The following is a 21,448-nucleotide window of genomic DNA, read 5'->3' on the forward strand; positions in this document are numbered from 1 at the left end:
TTATATCGTTGATATGTCAAGTCAATGCACCATTATTGTCTTTATACTGCAATCTAAAAAAAACATTTTCAATTGTTGTTTAGTGTGTTAATGTTATTTATCATATATTTAGTACAAATTACAGCTATTTTGTATATCTAATAAAGGTTCTTTTTTCCAGTCTGTATCACCTACCCTGTATCGCATACCCCGTATCGCATGGCTAAACCCGCATCGCATGTTAAAACCCGTATCGCATACCTTTTTTTTTTTTTTTTTTTTTTAACTAAAGTCAGTTTTCTTGGTTTTTTTTTTACTAAAGATTAGTTTTTCTAAAAATAGGCCAATTTTTTGAATGACGTCACGAACATCAAGTTTTCATATTGTATGTGACGTCACGAACATCAAGTTTTTACAACATATTTTTTGGCACACTAAATGCAACTATAAAAAATACAAAACACTCAAATATATACAATAATAAACAAAATATTTTCAAAACAACAGACTGTAAAATAACCTTGGTGCTTCGTATAAATAATTGAGCAGTTTAGGCCCGAAGGATGATATTGGTCGAGGGTGATACGGCATGTGATACGGATTTTGCCATGTATTATACGCTTTATCATATATTTCAACAGAAGAGTATTATATTATATGAACTGTTTTCTGATCCATTGAACTGGGTTACCTTCAGTTTTGCTTTTGTCTTGTTTCAAAGCCTTAAAATAACTGTTCAATTATTTATACGAAGCACCTGGGTTACCTTACAATCTGTTGTTTTAAAAATGTTTTGTTTATTATTTTATTTATTTGAGTATTTTGTATTTTTTATAGTTGTATTTATTGTGCCAAAAAATATGTTGTGAAAACTTGATGTTCGTGACGTCACATACAATATGAAAACTTGACGGTTCGTGAAGTTACATACCAAACAATGACGTCATTCAAAAAAATTGACCTATTTTGGGGAAATTTTTTCTTGAGCAAATTTTTTTTTTAAAAACTGACTTATGTATAAAAAAAAAAAAGGTATGCGATACGGGTTTTACCATGCGATACGGGGTATGCGATACGGGGTATGCGATACGGGTTTAGCCATGCGATACGGGGTATGCGATACAGGGTAGGTGATACAGACTGGAAAAACGAACCTTTATTAGATATACAAAATAGCTGTAATTTGTACTAAATATATGATAAAATGATTTATAGGTTGCAAACAAAAAATATTAATAAGTGAAATATTTTTCCCAAAAATTGTAAAAGAAACAAGTTTGAGTCGTTAAACGCATTGTTGTTTACATTGGAAACAAGAACAGGTTGAAGAGGTCGTATGAATAATTAAATATAATTTCGACAATTTCTATTTAAATACTCATGAGGAAAAAAAGGTTAATTGGAAGATACAAAGACCTTATTAGTATTACTCTTACTGTTTAGTAAGTTTTTTTTGATATCCATTTGGCTTGGCTCGGTACATATACATCCCGTCAATGTGTATTATCTTTCATTTTTGCTGGTGTGTTTTGTACATGTGACTTTTTGTGTTTCAGTTCTTTGGTATATATGACGTGGCTCTGTGCTTTCAAAGATACCGGCATTATGATATTGTTCTCTAATCATAATTTGAAAATACTTTAAACGACAAAATTATTTTATTCGCGTAGTTGTGATAACAATATGTGGATTTTGAAAAATTCTAAAGAACTTATGAATAGTTTTTTTTTCAACCCTATATACCACCGTTCCCCAGGTAAAATTAAAATTTTGAAAATACTTTGAACGACAAAAATATTTTATATTTCTTCCTGTGTGACTTTTACATTTTCTGACGTCTCTTATCACGCGACTCTATATACCAAGAATTGTTGTGGATGGAGCCACAGGACTTCAAATATTTCAACCCTTTATTGGTTGATTTAAGAAATAATTCATGGCAGCTGTATGTTTGTTTACATTTAACCAGGGTTTTGGCATTTATATTCGATCATTTTACCCTGAGCGTTTTGAGCGAGTGTAAAATTCGAATCAGTCCGAGATTACTCTGACGTCCAACGGCTGTTTTACCAGACAAGCTCGTCTCACATCAAAAAGTGGATATTTGCCCACCAAAAATAGATGCGCTGATTCGTCGCTTCTGGCTCCGAATGACGGCTTTGGAATTATATAAATCAGACATCAATCTGTTCATTTTTCATGTATCTCTTCATTTATGTAAGTTTCACCTACCTGCCAACCTTTTTTCCCCATATTTTAACAGTTTTCACAGATTCCCATCGATTTCGACATTTTGACTTTCACTTTCAAATGGACGTCAAGTTACGAGAGAGTTCGTGGTCTCGAGACTCAATATATGCAAATATTTATATTTTATCACCTCCTTTATAGGAGATCGATGTTTAAAATTTATTAGCTAACCACGATTTTTCACCTCCTTTACAGGAGATCGGTATGAAGCATTTAGTTCCGACCACGTTACAACCGGAAGTTCTCGGAAATTTATATAACTTGCATCGTAAATGAACGAGGTGTTACATTAGAGCCATTTACATAAATCATCACTGTTTTCTCATGGTCACGTGATAAATTTTGAAAATGAAAGGCAAAATGACGAAATCAATGGAACTCTGTAAAAACAGTTAAAATATGAAAAAAATAAAGGTTGGTAGGTAGGTGAAACTTACATAAATGAAGAGATAAATGAAAAATGAACAGATTGATGCCTGATTTATATAATTCCAAGGCCGTCAGTCGGAACCAGAAGCGACGAAGCAGCGCATCTATTTTGGGTGGGCAAATATCCACTTTTTGATATGGGACGAGCTTTGTCGTCCCATGGCCCCAGCTTGTCTGGCAAAACAGCCGTTTGACGTTAGAGTAATCTCGAACTAAATTCGAATATAAATGCCCAACCCATTGGTAAGTGAAAACAAGCCGTAAATTTGTTTTTCATTTAACCATGAGTTGGCTATTTATATTCAACTATTTTACCCCGAGCGTAAGTGACAGAAAAAAAGTAAAATTACAAAAATTCTGAACTCCGATGAATTCAAAACGGAAAGTTCTCATCAATGACAGAAAAAAAGTAAAAAGTAAAAAAGTAAAATCACAAAAATACTGAACTCCGAGGAATTCAAAACGGAAATGAGAACTTATTTTGTGATTTTACATTTTTTTCTGTCTTTTAAAAACCAGGAACCAATCTGACTGGTTATATTTGAACCCTTTTCAACTGATTTGTATGGTTTATTGTTACTTGGGCCCATTATTTTTCCTTGGATACCAATTTTCATGGATTTTCGTTTTAACAGAACCACGAATTTAAAATTTCAAAAGAAATGTTTGCAGACTGTGACGAAACAACGAAATTACTATCCACGAAAGTACAAGTTTTCTTCAAACCACGATAATTGGCACCCGCGGTGCATTTCATACATTACTATGAGTCTAGTGTTTTTCATAAATAAATAACGTTCATTTAATTAAATGTGATTATTTTCTTTTTTGATAATTTGTCCTGCATGGACATTGTTGTCTATTCGACAATCATTCCACGCTTTTATAAAGTCGTTAAAAAGTGTCTTGATTAAGAGTTCATGAAAAGATTAAAGAATACGCTAGCTAACTCATTCTTTACAAGAAAAATCAGTTAAGTCTCGGTTATTGTATAGAAAGGTATATACTCTGCCCCAAGCTCTTATTTTCATAGTATATACCATTTTATACAATATCCAATTTAGCACATATTTACAACTTGAGTAATCCTGTAATTAGTCTATTGACATGTTTTGGCTGACTGGATGTAGCTCATTTACGTACTTTTGTAAATCTACTCACTATAATATCATTGTAAAAATGGGATTTCAAAAGGCCCTTGACTTTAGAATGTAAAGAAGATACAAAATGTAGCTGCTGGTGTAAGTATGTTTATTGATATTAAGCGTTGTTTTACTATGCATGTACTTATCTACATGGTAAGATGACAAAATAGATTGACCAAAAGCAGACAATTCTTCAATTGCAGTAAAAGCTTTACATTCTTGAAAACATTTTTTTAATTTCACATAAAACCTTAAACTATCTTGAAAATGCTTTTGAATTAGTACAAACAGTCGGATCCCCCTCCCACACACCTTTAAAAATGGCTGGATCTGCCCCTATTATGTACCCATAGATAGTCTAGTGGATAGTTTATATGCATGAAATATTTGTCACTGGACATTAGCCAACCGATTATCGACCAATTTATGACTAAATATATTAAATTGCTTTATTAATAATTTTCTTTCAAAAGATGCATGGTTGACTCTTTTTGTGTACAAAGTAATTGTATGGAAGATAAAGGATTACAAATTTTAGATTGAGTTGTACTTTAATCAAGGCATAAAGCACCATAACTATTACTCTTTATTTTAATGAAAGAAACTTTTGTAATTGTCAAAACAAAATTTAGATCAAAAGATTGATTAGTCGGATGTTAAAAATCTGTTTGAAATCTAATTACAAACTATTAAGTTAAATTTGGAACACAGAGTTTATTTCAAAATAGCCAGTAGCAATTTTTGTTCTAATATCTTGGTTACAATACAATGAAATCTTACCCTTGTGCTCCTTCATGCGTAGTTACTTAGTACACAGGAAAAGTATGTACTATGAAAATTAGAAGGCAAATTCAAGCAATTTTATTGGACGAGAAGTTGTAAGTATGTGCTAAGAGTTGAATCGAACATGATGTGTATCTGTTTTACTAAACATCCGAGATGTTAATAATTTAATAAAAAGAAGTAAGCCGGTGGAAAAATAAACTAAATTATGATTTATGTTTATTTTCAAGTTCTTTTTATCATCATTGAAGACTTTTTCAGAGTTACATAATAGCCTCTCCATGCATGGTATCTTATTCCTGCTAAAGAATGGCTATTGAAATATTTCCCATTCAAATTAGACCTCCAACAGTTATTATACCACCATGCGCCTTTTATGTCACTATAAGCTGCACAGTTATGAGCAGACTTATCGTTATCACGATCGTAGGTGGAGAAAGGCATGTTGTTATGATACGTCAAACTATCACCTGAAATAAGGAAATAAGAAGAATTTTAGTTATTTTCATTTATAAAACATACAGCTGATATAAATTGAAAATTTCCGTTTCTCTTTGTTCAGTGTTCTTTCGCGTTAGTATCCCGCAAAAAGCTGTAACCCCCATTATTAACTTCCATTATAAAAGAGAAGATTTGAACACTTACTTCCAAGTTACGTGCTGTTACATTTCCTTTATTTAGTGAGAGGGTGGTAGTCGTTCAGTGTACACAGCTACTTTTGCGTAGGTACTATTTCTGTACTTAAAATCTGTAGTACTGGAAATTTACTTTTAATATTTAGTACTATTTCTTTACTTTAAAATTATTGTAATATTTAGGTACTTGTATTTTCCAGTACTTGATTTGTACTCAAAATGCTCAACATATTGGTAAAAAAATAATACCAACAATGATCACAGTATGTCATGTTTGAACATCATAACTTCATGAAATTCAAAAAAAGACAAACGTTCAAAATGCTCAAAATGTAACCGTGCAACTAAAAATCTGTAGTACTTAAATTTCTAGTACAAAATCACAATAATTCGTAAGTAACACAATAGTACTGAATATCAAAAGTAGATTTCCAGTACAACATATTTGTGGAACATAAAAAGTACATAAATAGTACCTATGCAAAAGTAGCTGTGTAGGTTTTGAATACTGTGTTTGAGTTTGTTAATGTATGGACTAGACATGTACATGTGAAATGAGCTAATCTGGTTTTACAAAAAACACATTGTGTGCATAAACAGGTACCGTAACAGATAACTAGGTCGTAAATTGTTCGTTGTGATCATTGCTTTTGTGGTTTTCTTTTTGCTCGAAGGAGTAGGTTATTGGTGATTTATGTTTGTTGTACTGTCAATGTCAACTAGATTTCTAATAGCTTTTATTATAAAGAGTTTAAAAAAAACAAATGATTGTCACGGTGTATTTTTTGCATTGTTGAAGGCGATGTAAAGGTATTATTCTAGACTGGCATATAGACACGTTATCTCTGATTGATTTGTGGATCACGATCTTAAGTGGTCATGTTGAAAGGAAAATAATTATGCTATGTGACTCTAGCCCTATAAACAAAAAGATGCAGATACATTGATATTTCAACAAATGAAAACTTTTTATTTCACTCAACGATTACTAGCATGTAACTATTATTGATATATCATTGCCATTAACTCATCATAATCAGAGATGTTTTTCACTCCGAAAGACACATTTTGATTTTGGGTAATTCTCAATTGTATTCATATCCAAAAGAGCAACTTTCTGAAATTGGTGGACCATCGGTCTTTGAGCGTATGATATATATCTAGTTTTTATGAGCAAGTCAATGGGATTATCATAAAACAGAAACGAGATATTAAAATAAAATAGCACAGTTAAGGTTTATGTACCCTTCTGTAGTCATTTTGTACGAACTTTTCAAACTTCAATTGTATAAAAACTACCGATATAATGAATAATAGAGATATGCCATTTTGTACATTTTCAAATGGGAAACTTGATGCAAAGCATTATTTTTTACTGTTCCATTGCATTTTATAGAAACAGAGGACTTTGTGGCAAATAAATCAAGATTTTTATAGAAAATCCACAGCCTTTATCCTTGTACTATCATATTTGGCAACCTGATGACTGATAGATATAGGATTATTGCATGCAGTGCTAGCATTGATTTCCTTAAAACAAGTGTATAAATGTAGTTATTGGTTTAAACAAATATAAATATGGCCAAAATCATATACACCTTTTAGGGTGCGCTCGACTTTAGTGACTCAGCACGAGGTGTTTTGGAATTTATAGGTTGCTTAGAACTTTTTGTAAAAAATAAACACTAGCACATCATAGAAAATCAAGTGAGTAGCTTATTTTTCAAATTTTATAACACAAATCTCTGTATTGAAGGCTGTGGATTTTCTATAAAAATCTTGATTTATTTGCCACAAAGTCCTCTTTTTCTATCAAATGCAACGAAACAGTGAAAAATAATGCTTTGCATCAAGTTTCCCCTTGAAATATGTACGAAATGGCCTATCTCTATAATTCATTATATCTGTAGTTTTGTTACAATTGAGGTTTGAAAAATTCGTACAAAAATGGCTACAGAAGGGTACATAAACCTTAAAAGGTAGTGGGGAGAGGGATTAACACAATTAGGTCAATATTTAAATTTCTTTTCGTTGAGACTTGGTTTTTTTCCGCTGTGATACTATTTATAAGTTCAAGGTTGGTTAGTAGTTGTATAACAAGTTCTTGTTTTGGTTATAAATATAGATGGGTAAAATATGCTCGTGAAATACTTTGGCAATTTAAAATGTGGGGTCCCGTTATATCATATAAAGAAAATTAGCGGATATCATTTATAGAAAATGCTCGCTCACAGTAACTCCGATCCAGATCTAGATGTGAGAGATCCTACAGAATCCAGTGGTGTTAATACTGATTTGTCGACAGACGGTGCTGTGTCACTCTTCTCTACCGTATTGAGTAATGCGTTAGACCAACAAAAGAACAACATTATTTATTATTTTGGGAGCCGTTTTGCAAACGAAAAGTCGGAGAAAGCTACTGGAGTAGATGCAACAGATTTTAAATTCAAGAAGGAAGGTAACCGCATTCAACACATTTTTAATATTGAACGTTCGGATAAAGTGTCCAAAATTGACAGTTTTGTTAAGTTTAATTCTTTGGATGCCGCATCACGCCTTATTTCAGAAGAGAAAGAGACATTAAGAAAACGCAATAAAATTCTTAAAATTGCCGATAAGCAAAGTTGGGATACTGTTCAAGAGTATTTGGATAGTCCTTTGGCTGATGATAAGGACGATGCCGCCAACTTACGGTCCGCGATCACCAGAGCTAATTAAAGGAGAAGGAATTACAAACCATATGATCGTCCGGTGGAAAAATCAACAAATGGTTAAGGCCGTGCAGACAACAACGGTACAAAATTCAACACCAAAGATTTTTTTCGTGGGCTTAGCCAAATCAACGCCAATGACGGGAACCGTGGTAAACCAAACAGCAATTTCCAATCAGCAGTGCGCTACTACTGCAACCAAACTGGTCACTCCGCAAGAGCCTGTCCATTCAAAGGAGCCCCATCTGCAGCAGTCAGCTCACCAAGAGAACAGTATCCAAAATCAACATGAAGTGAATTCTTCACAGTCATCAGTTATTAATGAAATTGAGTATAGTTTTGATATTATCAACAATTATGAGACAGAATCGGGAAAAACACTTATGAATGTCAAAGGCAATTTAAGAAGAAATGTTGAGTTCTGGAAAAATGTTTTATGCGCAAATGATTTTATTATTAATACTACAACTTTAGGATATAGAATACCTTTTGTTAGTGAACCGAATTTGGCATTTTACGAAATAATATGTCTGCTATTAAATATTCAGATTTGGTCGAAAAATCCATATTCGAGTTACTTGACTCACATTGTATTAAAGAAGTCACATGTCCACCTTTTGTTGTGAACCCTTTAACGGTATCTGTACAAAGTTCAGGTAAAATGAGATAAGTACTCGATTTACGTCATGTTACTCAATATGTTGACAAACAAAAGGTGAAATTTGAGGGTGTTAACGAAGCGTTAAATTATGCAGTTAATGCTGAATATGGGTATAAATTTGATTTTCGGTCGGGATATCACCATATTGATATACATGATGATCACCAAAAATATTTAGGCTTTTCATGGAAATTTGGCAACAAAATCAGATATTATATTTTTTCTGTTTTACCATTTGGCCTATCATCAGCTGGTCATATTTTCACTAAAACAGTTAAGAGTTTTAGTTAAACATTGGAGATCTATGGGTTATCCCATCCTTGTTTATTTAGACGATGGTTTTGGTTAAGCTGTTGATTTTGATACACGTACAAAAATGGCAAATTAGATTCGTGCTGATTGGAAAAGTCTGGTTTTGTTGCTAATGAAATTAAAAGTGTGTGGACACCACAACATAGTATTGAATGGTTGGGATTTATTTTGAATTTATATAATAGTACATTAGAAATACCAAATAGAAAATTTCAGGGTTTGAAATTGTGCATTTCTGCATTATTAGAAGGTACGGTTAGATCAAAATGTAGAAATTTGGCTAAAGTATGTGGTAAAGTTATATCCATGAAACCAGCATTGGGTTCTATTTGTCAAATTATAACTAGACATTTGCATATGATGATTAACACTAGGATATATTGGGATTCTTTTATACATTTGAATGACGACATTTTACAAGAACTCAGATTTTGGTATTTTCAGTGTGAAAAATTACATTTTAAATGTATAACTCCGATGTTTAGATTACCTGAACGAATTATATATTCAGACGCTAGTGAATATGCTGGCGCAAGTTTTACTGTAGGTGATAACCATATTGTATATTTTATGTGGGATAAAGAAGATAGAATTAAGAGTTCTACTTGGAGAGAATTAAAAGCTGTCAAAAATATATTAGAATCATTACAATTACTGTTATGCGGAAAACTTGTAAAACTTTATACAGACAACCATAATGTTGTTAAAATTGTACAGAAAGGTAGCATGAAATTAGATTTACAAGTTATATCATTAGATATTCTTCACATATGTTTAAACAACAATATAGTATTAGAAGTAGAATGGATACCTAGGAATGAAAATACCTGCGCAGATGCGCTTTGTAAAATATTTGATTTCGATGTGTTCGGCACAGGCACTTGTCTCAGAAAAAAAATCCTATATACCTTATTATAACACAAGGTACTTAACTTGCATTTTAGAAAAATGTTAGGTGGTGACGAAGTTCCGTTATATGCCGCTTTATAGGCTGTCAACCCCTCTAAAGCTTGTTATATCGTAAATTTAAATTGATTTATCTATACAATGGTGTATAACATGCCTACATTTGTTGTCCGAATCATCCGTAGCAATCCTACCAAAGCATGTCAATCGTAATAATTTTGCAATCGGCTGAAGAATTGGCAATAAACGGCCGCAGTAAATGATTTATTATAAACATCGTTTTAAAAAAACCTGTTTGTTTTCGTATGAATAGAACTTATCATACAGTTAGTAAAATTGTATGATATACCGTGAAAAAAATCTAACAAGTGTTGTTTGTGGTATGTCTAATAAGTTACAAATTTTCCCATGACGTCAACGCCTTTCAGACTCTCTCTTGACTTTACGTATGAAATGAAACAAGATCAGATAACTCCGAGAATCATTTAGACTTTCCCATAGAATTGACCAATCGGAAACCGAGATATACAAGGAGCATGACGCGTTTATTGCCAATTCTTCAGCGGTTTGCAAAATTATAACGGTGGACATACTTTGGTAGGATTGCTACGGATGATTCCGACAATAAATGTAGGCATGTTAAACACCATTGTAAAGATAAATCAATTTAGATTTACGAGAAAACAAGCTTTAGTGGGATTAACAACCTATAAAGCGGCATATAACGGAACTTCGTCACCACCCAACATTTTTCTAAGATGCAAGTTAAGTACCTTGTGTTATAAAAAAGGTATATAGGAATTTTTTTTTCTGAGACAAGTGCCTGTGGTGTTCGGGGTGTTTCACAAAATATTTTCATTTTTTTTTTAATTCTTTATGGGGTCCATTAACTTGTAATACTTTTGCAGACGACAGAAATAAGAAATTAGCTGCATACTTTTCGAAATTTTTTACTCCAGGTACATCAGGTGTAAACGCATTTGCATATGATTAATCGAAATTTAATAATTGGGTAGTTCCTCCTGTTAATTTAGTTACTCGGGCAATCAATCATATGCAGACGTGCAAAGCCAAAGGTGTTTTAGTAGTACCGAAATGGAAGTCTGCCATTTATTGGCCTAAGTTTATAGATCGTTTTACTGACACTTATCAAAATTTTGTAAAGGATTTTAGAGAATATAAAAATCCCAAAAACTTTTTTTTGGCTGGATCACATGATGAGTTACAGATGAGTGTGAAATTTTATGTATGAACATTATTTGTTAGGTCGATGGGAGCGACGTGATTGGTTGCAAAGTTGCACCATGGAATGTTGTAATGTATGAACATTATTTATTATAATGTATGAACATTATTTATTAGGTAGCTTGGAGCGACGTAATTGGTTGCAAAGTGCACCATGGAATGATGTATAGTTAAATTTATGTATACAGATATCATTCAAAAATTTTGATTTTCATTTATTCTTTTTTCTATTTATAGTGTCAATGGAAACAGTTTGAAGATTATGCCAATAATCCAAGATTAGCCAGTGTGATTGAAGTGTTACCGTCTATTATAGAATCATCTAAAGCCAAGTCTACTAATAATAAATATCGTATTTATTTTGAAAAATTTCGGAAATGGTGTGTCTTGTTCGGACAACAGTATTCACCAGCTACATCTACTGCTATTTCGTTTCATATTGGTGGACTTATTCAGCAAGGAATTAGTGTGTCAGTTTTGGAGTCTAATTATTATTCTATTAAATGGCATCATGATAAGAACTTTAAGGACAATCCTTGTTCAGATGAATGTCTTTCCTTGATTGTCGAGTGTGGTAAAAGAATTTTAAGTAAGCCCATCAATAAAAAAGAACCAGTCACACCAAACATTTTACAGATGATTATTTCTTAATATGGTATAGAGAATGATTTGTCTAGTTTGAGAATATGCGTGTTATGTTTATTAGGTTTTTCAGGTTTCCTAAGATACAGTGAATTAGCTGCTATAAAGGCAAAACATATTACTTTTTTTGTTAGTTATATGTCTATTCTTTTAGAAAAGAGTAAAACCGATATTTATAGGCGTGTAAGTACAGTTATTATTTCTAAAACCGGAGGAAATCTTTGTCCCGTTAAGTGGTTATTAAGATATTTGCAGTTCGCTAACATTGGGTTAGATTCTGATCAGTATATTTTCCGCGCATTGTGTTTTTAAAAAACTCGAGGCATTCATAAGTTATGCAGTAAGAATTCTCCACTTTCTTATACCAGGGCACGAGAGATTTTGCTTGTGGCATTGGAATATATAGGATTAAATAAGAGCAAATATGATTTGCATAGTTTAAGAAGTGGTGGGGCTTCTACTGCAGCTAATTTTGGTATTTCAGAGAGATTAATGAAAGCTCACGGTCGTTGGTCATCCGATAGATCTAAAGAGTGTTACATAAAAGATAATATTCAATCACAAATGGCAGTTTCTTTGAATCTTGGCATTTAATTAATATTTCATTTATTCCTCTGATATGTCGAAGTAACTGCGAGCAACTAAACCTATATCTAGAGTTTTGTTTTATTTATTATACCAAGGAGTTAGTAAAGAAATGTTTTAAATTCGGACGAGCATGTCGAGGGAGAATTTAATTGAATTTCTTTTCGTTGAGACTTCGGGTTTTTCCCCTGTGATACTATTTAGAAGTCCAAGGTTGGTTAGTGAGAGTAGTTGTACAGTATAACAAGTTCTTGTGTTGGTTATAAATATAGATGGGTAAAATATGCTCTTGAAATACTTTGGCGGTTTAAAAGGTGGGATCCCGTTATATTATATAAAGAAAATTTGCGGGTGTCATTATCGAAAGTGCTCGCTCACAGTAATTACGACAGTTTTTGCAGTTTATTGTGTCATAAGAATGTGTACATATATATGATTATGAATTATTTAATTACAGTCCATTTAAATGTATTGGACAAATGTTTGTATTTATAATATGTTGGTTTATAATGTTATTAAACATTGCTTACTAGAAAAGAAAAGTGAAGTTACTGCGAGCAACTAAACCTATATCTAGGGTTTTGTTTTATTTATTATACCAATGAGTTAGTAAAGAAATGTTTTAAATTCGGACGAGCGAGGAAGAATTTAAACGAAATTTAACAATAGACTGAACCCATGATAATATATAGTAACATATGAAAGAAATTTTGATAACATGTATGAAACCCCTAAAAAAAAATGGAAGGCCCAAATTATACAACAAAAACGAAAAATAAGGTATAAACCAGCATCAACTCTCAGTATGGATCACAGACAATTAAAGATGACAATCAAAGGTTAGACTTAGTTAAATACGCATTAAACCTCTTTTATTACAGTTAGTTATATTGAAAAAAACTAGACGTGTCAAAGCGACACGAATGGCCCCGTCCCCAAATAATGAAAAATCTGCAATTTCAATAACACATGTGGACACAAACATGATGGTAGTCACACATTGATATGTTCAAATTATATGTTAACTGTTAACAAAACTCAGCTCAAAATGTGGAGGCCTATAGAAAAATAGTCTGTATAACTGTTAAAAAATCAGCTCAAAATGTGGAAAGCCTATAGAAAAAAAGTCTGTATAACTGTGATTTTCAACAACAATTTTCAAAGTTGTTAACCCGTTATTTCGGCAAGAATAAGCGAAGCGGAACAAAACTTAAACTTGACCTGCATCTCATCATCGTTACCTCACATACCAAAAATCAGCCCAATATTTTAAAGCGTTTAGAGAAAAAGGTCCGTATAACTGTGATTTTCAACAATTTTCAACAATTTTCAAAAGTCCAAAGCCCGTAATTTCAGCTAAAATTGGCGGAGCGGAACGAAACTTAAACTTGATCTGTAACTCATTATGGCTAACTCACAAAGCAAGCATCAGCTCAATATCTTCGAAGAATTTTTTGTTGCGAAATGACGGAATTTCTGAATGACGGAAAGACGGAATTCCGGAATTTCGGAATTTCAGACAAGGGTAAAACAAATGGAACCGACAACTTCGTTGCGGGGCCATACAATTAGGTGAGGATCCCAGACCGATTTTTTTCCATGTTGGTGCCTTTACAGCCGACTTAACAGTTTGTGTTTTCTGTCATTATCAACAGCGGTTTATCATATCTTACATCAACTTCATTCGAATTTTGGTAGAAAGATTTCTCATTGGCAAAAATATCACTACTCTGTATTCGTCATTAATAATTGGTGAACGACGTTACAATATTTGGCTCCACGCAGCACAAACTGTGAAAATAGACATGGCAGACCAAGAACACATCTGACAAAAGGCAAACACACACACAAATAAATCTGACATAGACGCTAATAAAAAAGCTGTGTAATTGATTTTACAAGCAGTATAGTACATAATGAAAAACAAGCACATTAATACACTTTCCCGATTAAGTACACATTAAGAAAATTGAAAACGAGGGTTTTTCAAAATTAAAACAACACTAAAAACTCATTCGTTTGCAGTCCTTGACCAAACCGTATTATGAAACCAAATATCGAGCCATGTCCAGAAAGCATTAATGTGTACGATTTGGAAAAAGGATTTGCTACCAAAGGTATGGTTTGGCCGTTTTCATATTATCATATATTTAGCTATGATATGATGACAAACTGCCCCAGCATGTTCTGAAATGGCTTCACACTTCAGATCAATCTATAAATATATACCAGACTTCACAAATGATATGAACATAATACATTGGATGTACATCATGTTTTAACTATGCTGATAAATAAGGAAAGTGATTGTATTTTGATAAAATTAGGAGCTATCCCTCGTATTTTTCAAATTTCAGATTCCTGTTTAGTTAAAAATGTTATCAGTCAAGACTATGCCTAATGATCGTGGCTGTGTTTTAAATATATACATTTCCTAGTAAATTGCTATTACGTGCAGGCAGGTTGTAAACAAACAAGTGTTTCCCCCCCCCCCCCCAAAAAAAAAAGTGTTTTCCTGCGGTGTATTTATAAACAACATGTTCAAAATATTGATTACCTGCATTTCCTGAATACCCACTAACAGTCAGTTTGTAATTTGTAGATTGATCACCGACTTTAAAACTTATAAAGAGAGCATAAGCCTTTTCACCATTCCAGTCTTCCAGGTCAATCCTTAATTCATGGTTACCTCTTGATGTCAGCAAGGCTATATACTTATTTCCTGAAATTGTGCAATTCAAATCATTAATTATATTTATCAATATAATGACAGCTTTTAAAATTCGGCACTTTTAAAATCATTTATCAAATTGACTGATACTAATGTTTAAAAAGAAGCTTACCTAACCAAAACTCCTCATTAAGGTCACCAAATCCGTTTTCATAGTCTTGCCAGTTTCTGTAGAATTCCGTGACTCCATTGAAACGCTTTTGGATAACCTTTAAGAATTAAATAATGGTGAAATATTAACAGTCGAAAATACAGTAGTCCTCAAAAGGTGTTATAAAGGTAAAATATATCTATTTTCCGATACATCAATCATTCGTTAATTCAGTTTATATATATAAAAAAAAAGAAAAATATAAACCCCGATCAAAAATGGTCATGACGTCAACACTTGTCTATTTAACTATAGTGACTGGTGATAACCATACACCACCTTCAAACGCTGAAAATGATAACTTCATTTCGATTGGAAATATTCATGATACCCTGTGGCAAAAATATTACATTAAAGCAATCAATACTTTAAAAGGCATCCATAAAAACCTTTTTTTATTGACTTCCTGGAATGGCCATGGACCCTGAAGCATTTGCAGTTATTCTGCAGGGAGAGGCGATGCGCGTATATTGGTCATAAGTGGCTGAAATAGAATATGTATGTGTGCTTTTTTTTAAGATAATGACTTAATTGATTATTTGAAATAGAAAATATTTTATTTATATCGAAATTACTACTTTAACATGTTTTAACAGAATTTTTGACTTGCCTGTAGCATTACAGAATACAAGGCATAGGAATTAATAACTGACAATGGCGTCATAAACTATAATTAAAGAAAGGCTGGAATTGTTTTTTTGAGGTTATGGTCCTAACCATACAGAAATAATAAACACAAAACTATTCAAAACACTTGTATACAGTGCATTTTCTTAATTTTCACCAATTTAAATAGGGTTTGATTCAAAGTCTTAAAGTCTTGGGGTTGTTCGGTCACACCTTATCGAATAGCGCGAATAGACACGAGACGGATAACATTTGTCAATCCTTTCATGTTCGTTAGAAAATCGTTCATATCCGTTAGACGTACGTTCATATCCATGTTATGTCCGTTCAAAACCAATACTTTTCTAACACGACATTTTAAATTTCCATTGATATCATTCGTTTTAAATTTGGTAAGTATCCGTTTTATCCGTTATCCTACCGTTTGTGCCCGTTTCAAATCCGTTCAGCTTCCGTTTATCCATTTGACGACCGTTCAAAGTAGTAAGTTTCGATAGTTTAAACATATCTATTTATAGTGGATTGGGAAAAAAGTTTTGAAATTTATATTAATCCTTTTCCACTTTGCGGGTACGAGTGCTGCCTTGTAGCGACATTAGCCTACTCTTTTTCGAAAACTACAAGGGTGTTTTTAACGTGCAAAAAATATGGCTCGGGTCAGCCATTTATCGTCCCCTTCCGACGGACTATCATCGTTTACTCAAGACCATACTCGCAAATGGTGTCGAGGGAGAGCCGTAAATTGCGTTCCTGAAATTTGCATCCCTAACGGGAATCGAACCAGGAACCTTTGTGTTAGTAGTCCGATGCACTAACCACTACACCATGGCTCTCTTTAAACCGTTCAAAGTATTGAACATGCTCAAAATATTCCACCGGACGTATAACGAACGTATAACGGACATATTACGAATAATACGGATGATGAACGGATGTGCAACGGACACAAACGGAAGGATAAAGAATAAAACGTATACATGTACCTACCGAATGTGAAACGAATAAATGCCAATTGAAAATATTGCGTAAGAAAAGTAAGTACAATGCATGTTAGATTTCTCGAAAGTCATGAAGTCTCTCATGATGATTTGTGGAGTAAGAGCACGTCTTCATTATCAAGCACCTCTTATGTAGGCCTTAACTTGAATGTTGCAAATTTAATATAAAAAGAATATGTGGTATGATTGTCAATGAGACAACTCTCCACAAGAGACGACCAAGAGAACACAGAAATTAACATGTATACGTCATCGTACGGCCTTAGACAATGAGCAAAGCCCATACCGGATAGACTAAAAGGCCCCGAAATGACAATGTAAAACAATTTAAACGAGAAAACTTACGGCATAATTTATGTATAAAAAACAAATATGTAACACATAAAAAAACGACAATCCCTGAATAACAGGCACATAAATACAGAATGTTGCGGGATTAAACATGCTAGCGGAATCCCAACCCTCACTTAATCTGGGACAGTGGTATAACAGTACAACATAAGAACGAACTATAAAAATCAGTTGAAAAAGGCTTAACTCTTGAGATGGATAAAGATACAAGTGGACGTGGACGGCGCTTGTTCATCCAACAACAAAAAGACACTAAGTTCACATCATAGAGTACTCGCAGTTATCTGATAAATAGTTCAAAGCCTCTAACAACCAAGTAAAAAGTATGCTTCTAAGACTAAATTTTCAATCCGTACACACCAAACATCCAATGGACCATAACTAAAACCTGTTACATTGAAAGTTTTTAATTATTTTAAGGTCATGTTTATGTGATTTAAATGTAACAACATTGCTGCCTTTAATTTTCTGCTTATGTTGTTCATCCGTTTTATCCAATACGCTTACGTAAGGTGTCCGTATTATGCGTTTCTCGTCCGTTGGATGTAAGTTCTACTTCTGTTTTATCCGTTTTATTTACGTTTCCGTTCTTTACATATCATGTGTGTGTGCGTTAGCCATTCGTCACGAGTACGTTTTATATGGTCAGTACATCAACTGGCCCCAACGGATAAAAATGTCATCAACGGAAAACATTTTGTTCATCCGTTTCTCGTCTGTTCAAGCTTTCCGTTAAGGTATAACCGCAGCTTTAATAAGCGAAATCTTACTGTTAATTTAGATTTTATGCACCGTTTTTAATTGGTCCATCTTGAGATCAAAAGGTCCAAACTGAAACTTTGTTCGATATAATCACATATTGAAGAATTAGGGTTCTTTTAAAAAAAAGGTAAAATAACTAAACACCGAAAATTAAAATTCGATAAATCATTATGAAATAGTAAAGACAAAACTTCAACAATAAAACGAATGAATAACAACTGTCTTGATACATGCGTTTTTACTCATATTGAAAATGGTGGATAATATGCTGTATCTAATTATATATTTAAATTTTTGTTAAGTCTACGACATTTATGCTCGAAAGCGAGTAAAAGCAATCATAAATTTTGTCAACGGAAGAAGCAACATTTAGGATCAATCTATGGTTAAATTATTTTTTATACATCATTGTATTTTTCAAACCTTCATGGCAATTTAGGAAATTTATGAGAAGCTTGTTTATGATCAAAATATATTTCCAGAGCAAAATTTGGAAAATATTTCAATCTTATGTATTTTACAGATGAATAGACCTAAATTTATAACAAAGCACATTAGCAAAAATGAAAGACAAGAAATCCGATGTTTACCATATCATTAAAAAAAAACATATAATTTTAGACACTTATAGATGAATATACGGCATGGGCTCTGCTAATGTTTGAAGGCCATACGATGACCTATAGCTGTCAATGTCTATGTAAGGCGGTTTATAGTGAAGAGTTGTCTCATTGGTAATTAGACCACTACTTACTTTCTGTATATTGACCCAAGCACATAAGCAAAACTGAATGACAAGAATACAAAAATTGTACCACATAACAATAACACCAAACCAGGATGTATAAGTGAAACGTCAAATTGATCAAAGAGATCAAACAGTAAAATTATAACAATAAAGACAATAAAACGAGTTCTATAATATGTTATTAGGATATAAGACAAAGTCAGTATCCATGTTCTATACTTAAAGACCATCGTGTATTATTTCTGAAGTTGATACGGAATATTTATCAACAAGGTTTTGGTACCTTCCGATATTTTTTTTTAAATGAACGAATAGTTCTTTGACATACCCCTGGTTCATCAACTTTCTGCACCAGACATTGGTGACGTTTATACAAAGTCTGAGTAGGAGCTGTTAGCTCTTGAATACCAAATAAGTTGGAAAATGCATATCACATATGCAGGTGAAGTTTGCACATTGCTGCTAAGGAAGGGAAATTGATGATTTCAATATCGTTTCGTTTGTCAAAGATTCTGGTACTGAGAAGACCGCGTCAATTCGAAGTATAAATCTGAGACGAAGGTAGCCGTGTCTGCTGTTTCTTAAATAGTTCTGAGGAAAATAGACCTATACTTATAACCTTGTAAAAAAGAAATGTTTTCCAAAGTCAGAGATGGGTCCGATTACTTTCAATGTAATTGATTAAATTACAATTACTTTGTCATTTGTACGATTAAATTAAATTAATGATTACATCATTTCTGAAAGTGCCTGATTAAATTAATGATTACGTTGGCAAAGTAATCATGATAACATCTGATTACAATGAATTAAAAAAAACCATTTGCATGATGTGAATGAATAAACGTTAAATATATAACTTTATCATTTTTATAAAGTATTGTGTTTGCTATATTATAAAATGAGAACTTCAAACTTTATTTATTAAATAAATCTCAAAAGTTCACTTCATACATACATGAACATTGTGTCATTGGGTACGACCCATTGCACTTTATCATCATTAATCTCTGAATTATGTTGACTTCAATTGAATATAGCTTTATAAAAAGCGTTTGCTGTTTGTCTTCTGACATACTCTAGACTTTAATTTATATTTGTTTCAAGTTGCAGTTTATGGGAGATGAAATATGGATGAAATACAGTTACCAGTTTAATCAAATTGTGAACAAAATACAAGTGCTAAAAATCATTGCACTTTACATGTCCAGTCCAAATACATACAACAATTTGCTTATTTCAAACAAGATATTTGTCCAACTTTTAATTAATTTTGTGCTAATTGGACAAACTATCACATGTCTGATTTATGTTTTACCATATATATTGTCCTACAGCTATACTCAGTTGGTAATTGCAATAAAGTCTTCTGGCTATTCCTACATTTTGTATTTTACTATTCTGGCTATTCCTACATGGGGCATTAGTGGATGAACTATACATGTTGTTATTGCAAAATATGTTGGTTTAGTCATTAGTGTCTAATTTGGTCAAAGGTAAAATTAAAATCATTAATGATATGTAAAAAAATGAGACTTTCTTGTTTGAAAACATGTATAAAGTGACAATTTTAAGTATTCTAATACCATGGAATTTCTGAAAAAGCATTGGAAAAATAAAAATAAAAGGAAAAAAAAAGAAGAAGTAAATTTAAAGCATTTAAAAGCCTGGAAAGTCTGAAAAAAAGCAGTTACAAAAAAAATTAACAGTTACCCACACTTTCAACTTTAGCCTCAAATATAAATAAGGAGAAGTCGTATGATTGCCAATGAGACAACTGTCCACAAGAGACCAAAATCAAACAGACATTTACAACTATCGGTCACCGTACGGCCTTCAATAATGAGCCCATACCGCATAGTCAGCTACAAAAGTACAAAAGGCCCCGATATGACAATGTAAAACAATTCAAACGACAAATCAACGGCTTTATTTATATATACAAAATCAACGAAAAACAAATGTGTAACACATAAACAAACAACAACCACTAAATTTCAGGCTCCTGACTTGGGACAGGCACAAATAATTTATTAATTTCATTTTTTTAACAAATTATGATATTTAAAAATGAATATAATATCAAAAACTTAATTATTATAGATAATAATAGAAAATAAGGTTACAGAATGATGAATTTACTCCAGTCGAGTATGGAGATGCTGCTTTTCATCTCCTGCATATTGATTAAGACTTTGTATATTCTCTTATATGTTGTATTACTATGTGAGTGCTATACATAAATTTAAATATAAATTTAGTATACTTTTGGTGCTTTGTTTAGTGTAACTCAAAATTTATTGCTTTGATTAAAGAATGGTTTAACATTGATATTTCAAATGATATTATTTACTTGTATATATTATTGTAAATAGTTGGAATTACTTGTGCATGCAATTATAGCTATGCATTAATATTGTGCATTTGAATATTATTTACAATAACTGTGCCGTTGAAATTATTCTTTTTCTTCCTTTTCTACAAGAATGACCTGCATTTACCTTGATTCATAAGATCTCATTAGTTTAATGTTGTTACAACATAAACCTACATAATCCCATTGTTTCCAAAAAAAATTCCGGGAACTCCTACAAAAAATTTGATTATTTTACTTATAAATATCAAAATGTAGGAATAGCCAGAATGAACCGAATTTAACAGTTAATATCAAATATATATATTTACATCTTTAAATTGAGAATATATGTACAATATCTTTAACTAAGACCAGAAACATATAATTGTATTATATGACTCTTCTTAGGCTATAGATGACTTTTCAATACTGTAACAGTTT

At 32.3% G+C, this 21,448-nt stretch overlaps 1 protein-coding gene across 3 annotated transcripts in view; it reads right to left on the bottom strand.

The window, feature by feature from the left end:
* LOC134701421 (microfibril-associated glycoprotein 4-like) overlaps positions 1 to 21,448 on the bottom strand; it is a 178,174-nt gene that overhangs the window by 148,434 nt on the left and 8,292 nt on the right. For 2 of the 3 annotated variants that reach the window (XM_063562570.1, XM_063562568.1), the window contains 2 exons: positions 15,127 to 15,223; positions 14,841 to 15,005 (listed from right to left, as the gene is read on the bottom strand). In XM_063562570.1, the coding sequence (XP_063418640.1) occupies positions 14,841 to 15,005; positions 15,127 to 15,223 (262 nt within the window). Of the gene's footprint in view, positions 1 to 3,895; positions 5,057 to 14,840; positions 15,006 to 15,126; positions 15,224 to 21,448 lie in introns of those variants that run through there. The other variant, XM_063562569.1, reaches the window with a different exon arrangement.

The sequence above is a fragment of the Mytilus trossulus genome, unplaced genomic scaffold (genome assembly GCF_036588685.1).
Source record: "Mytilus trossulus isolate FHL-02 unplaced genomic scaffold, PNRI_Mtr1.1.1.hap1 h1tg000244l__unscaffolded, whole genome shotgun sequence".
NCBI classification, from domain to species: domain Eukaryota; kingdom Metazoa; phylum Mollusca; class Bivalvia; order Mytilida; family Mytilidae; genus Mytilus; species Mytilus trossulus.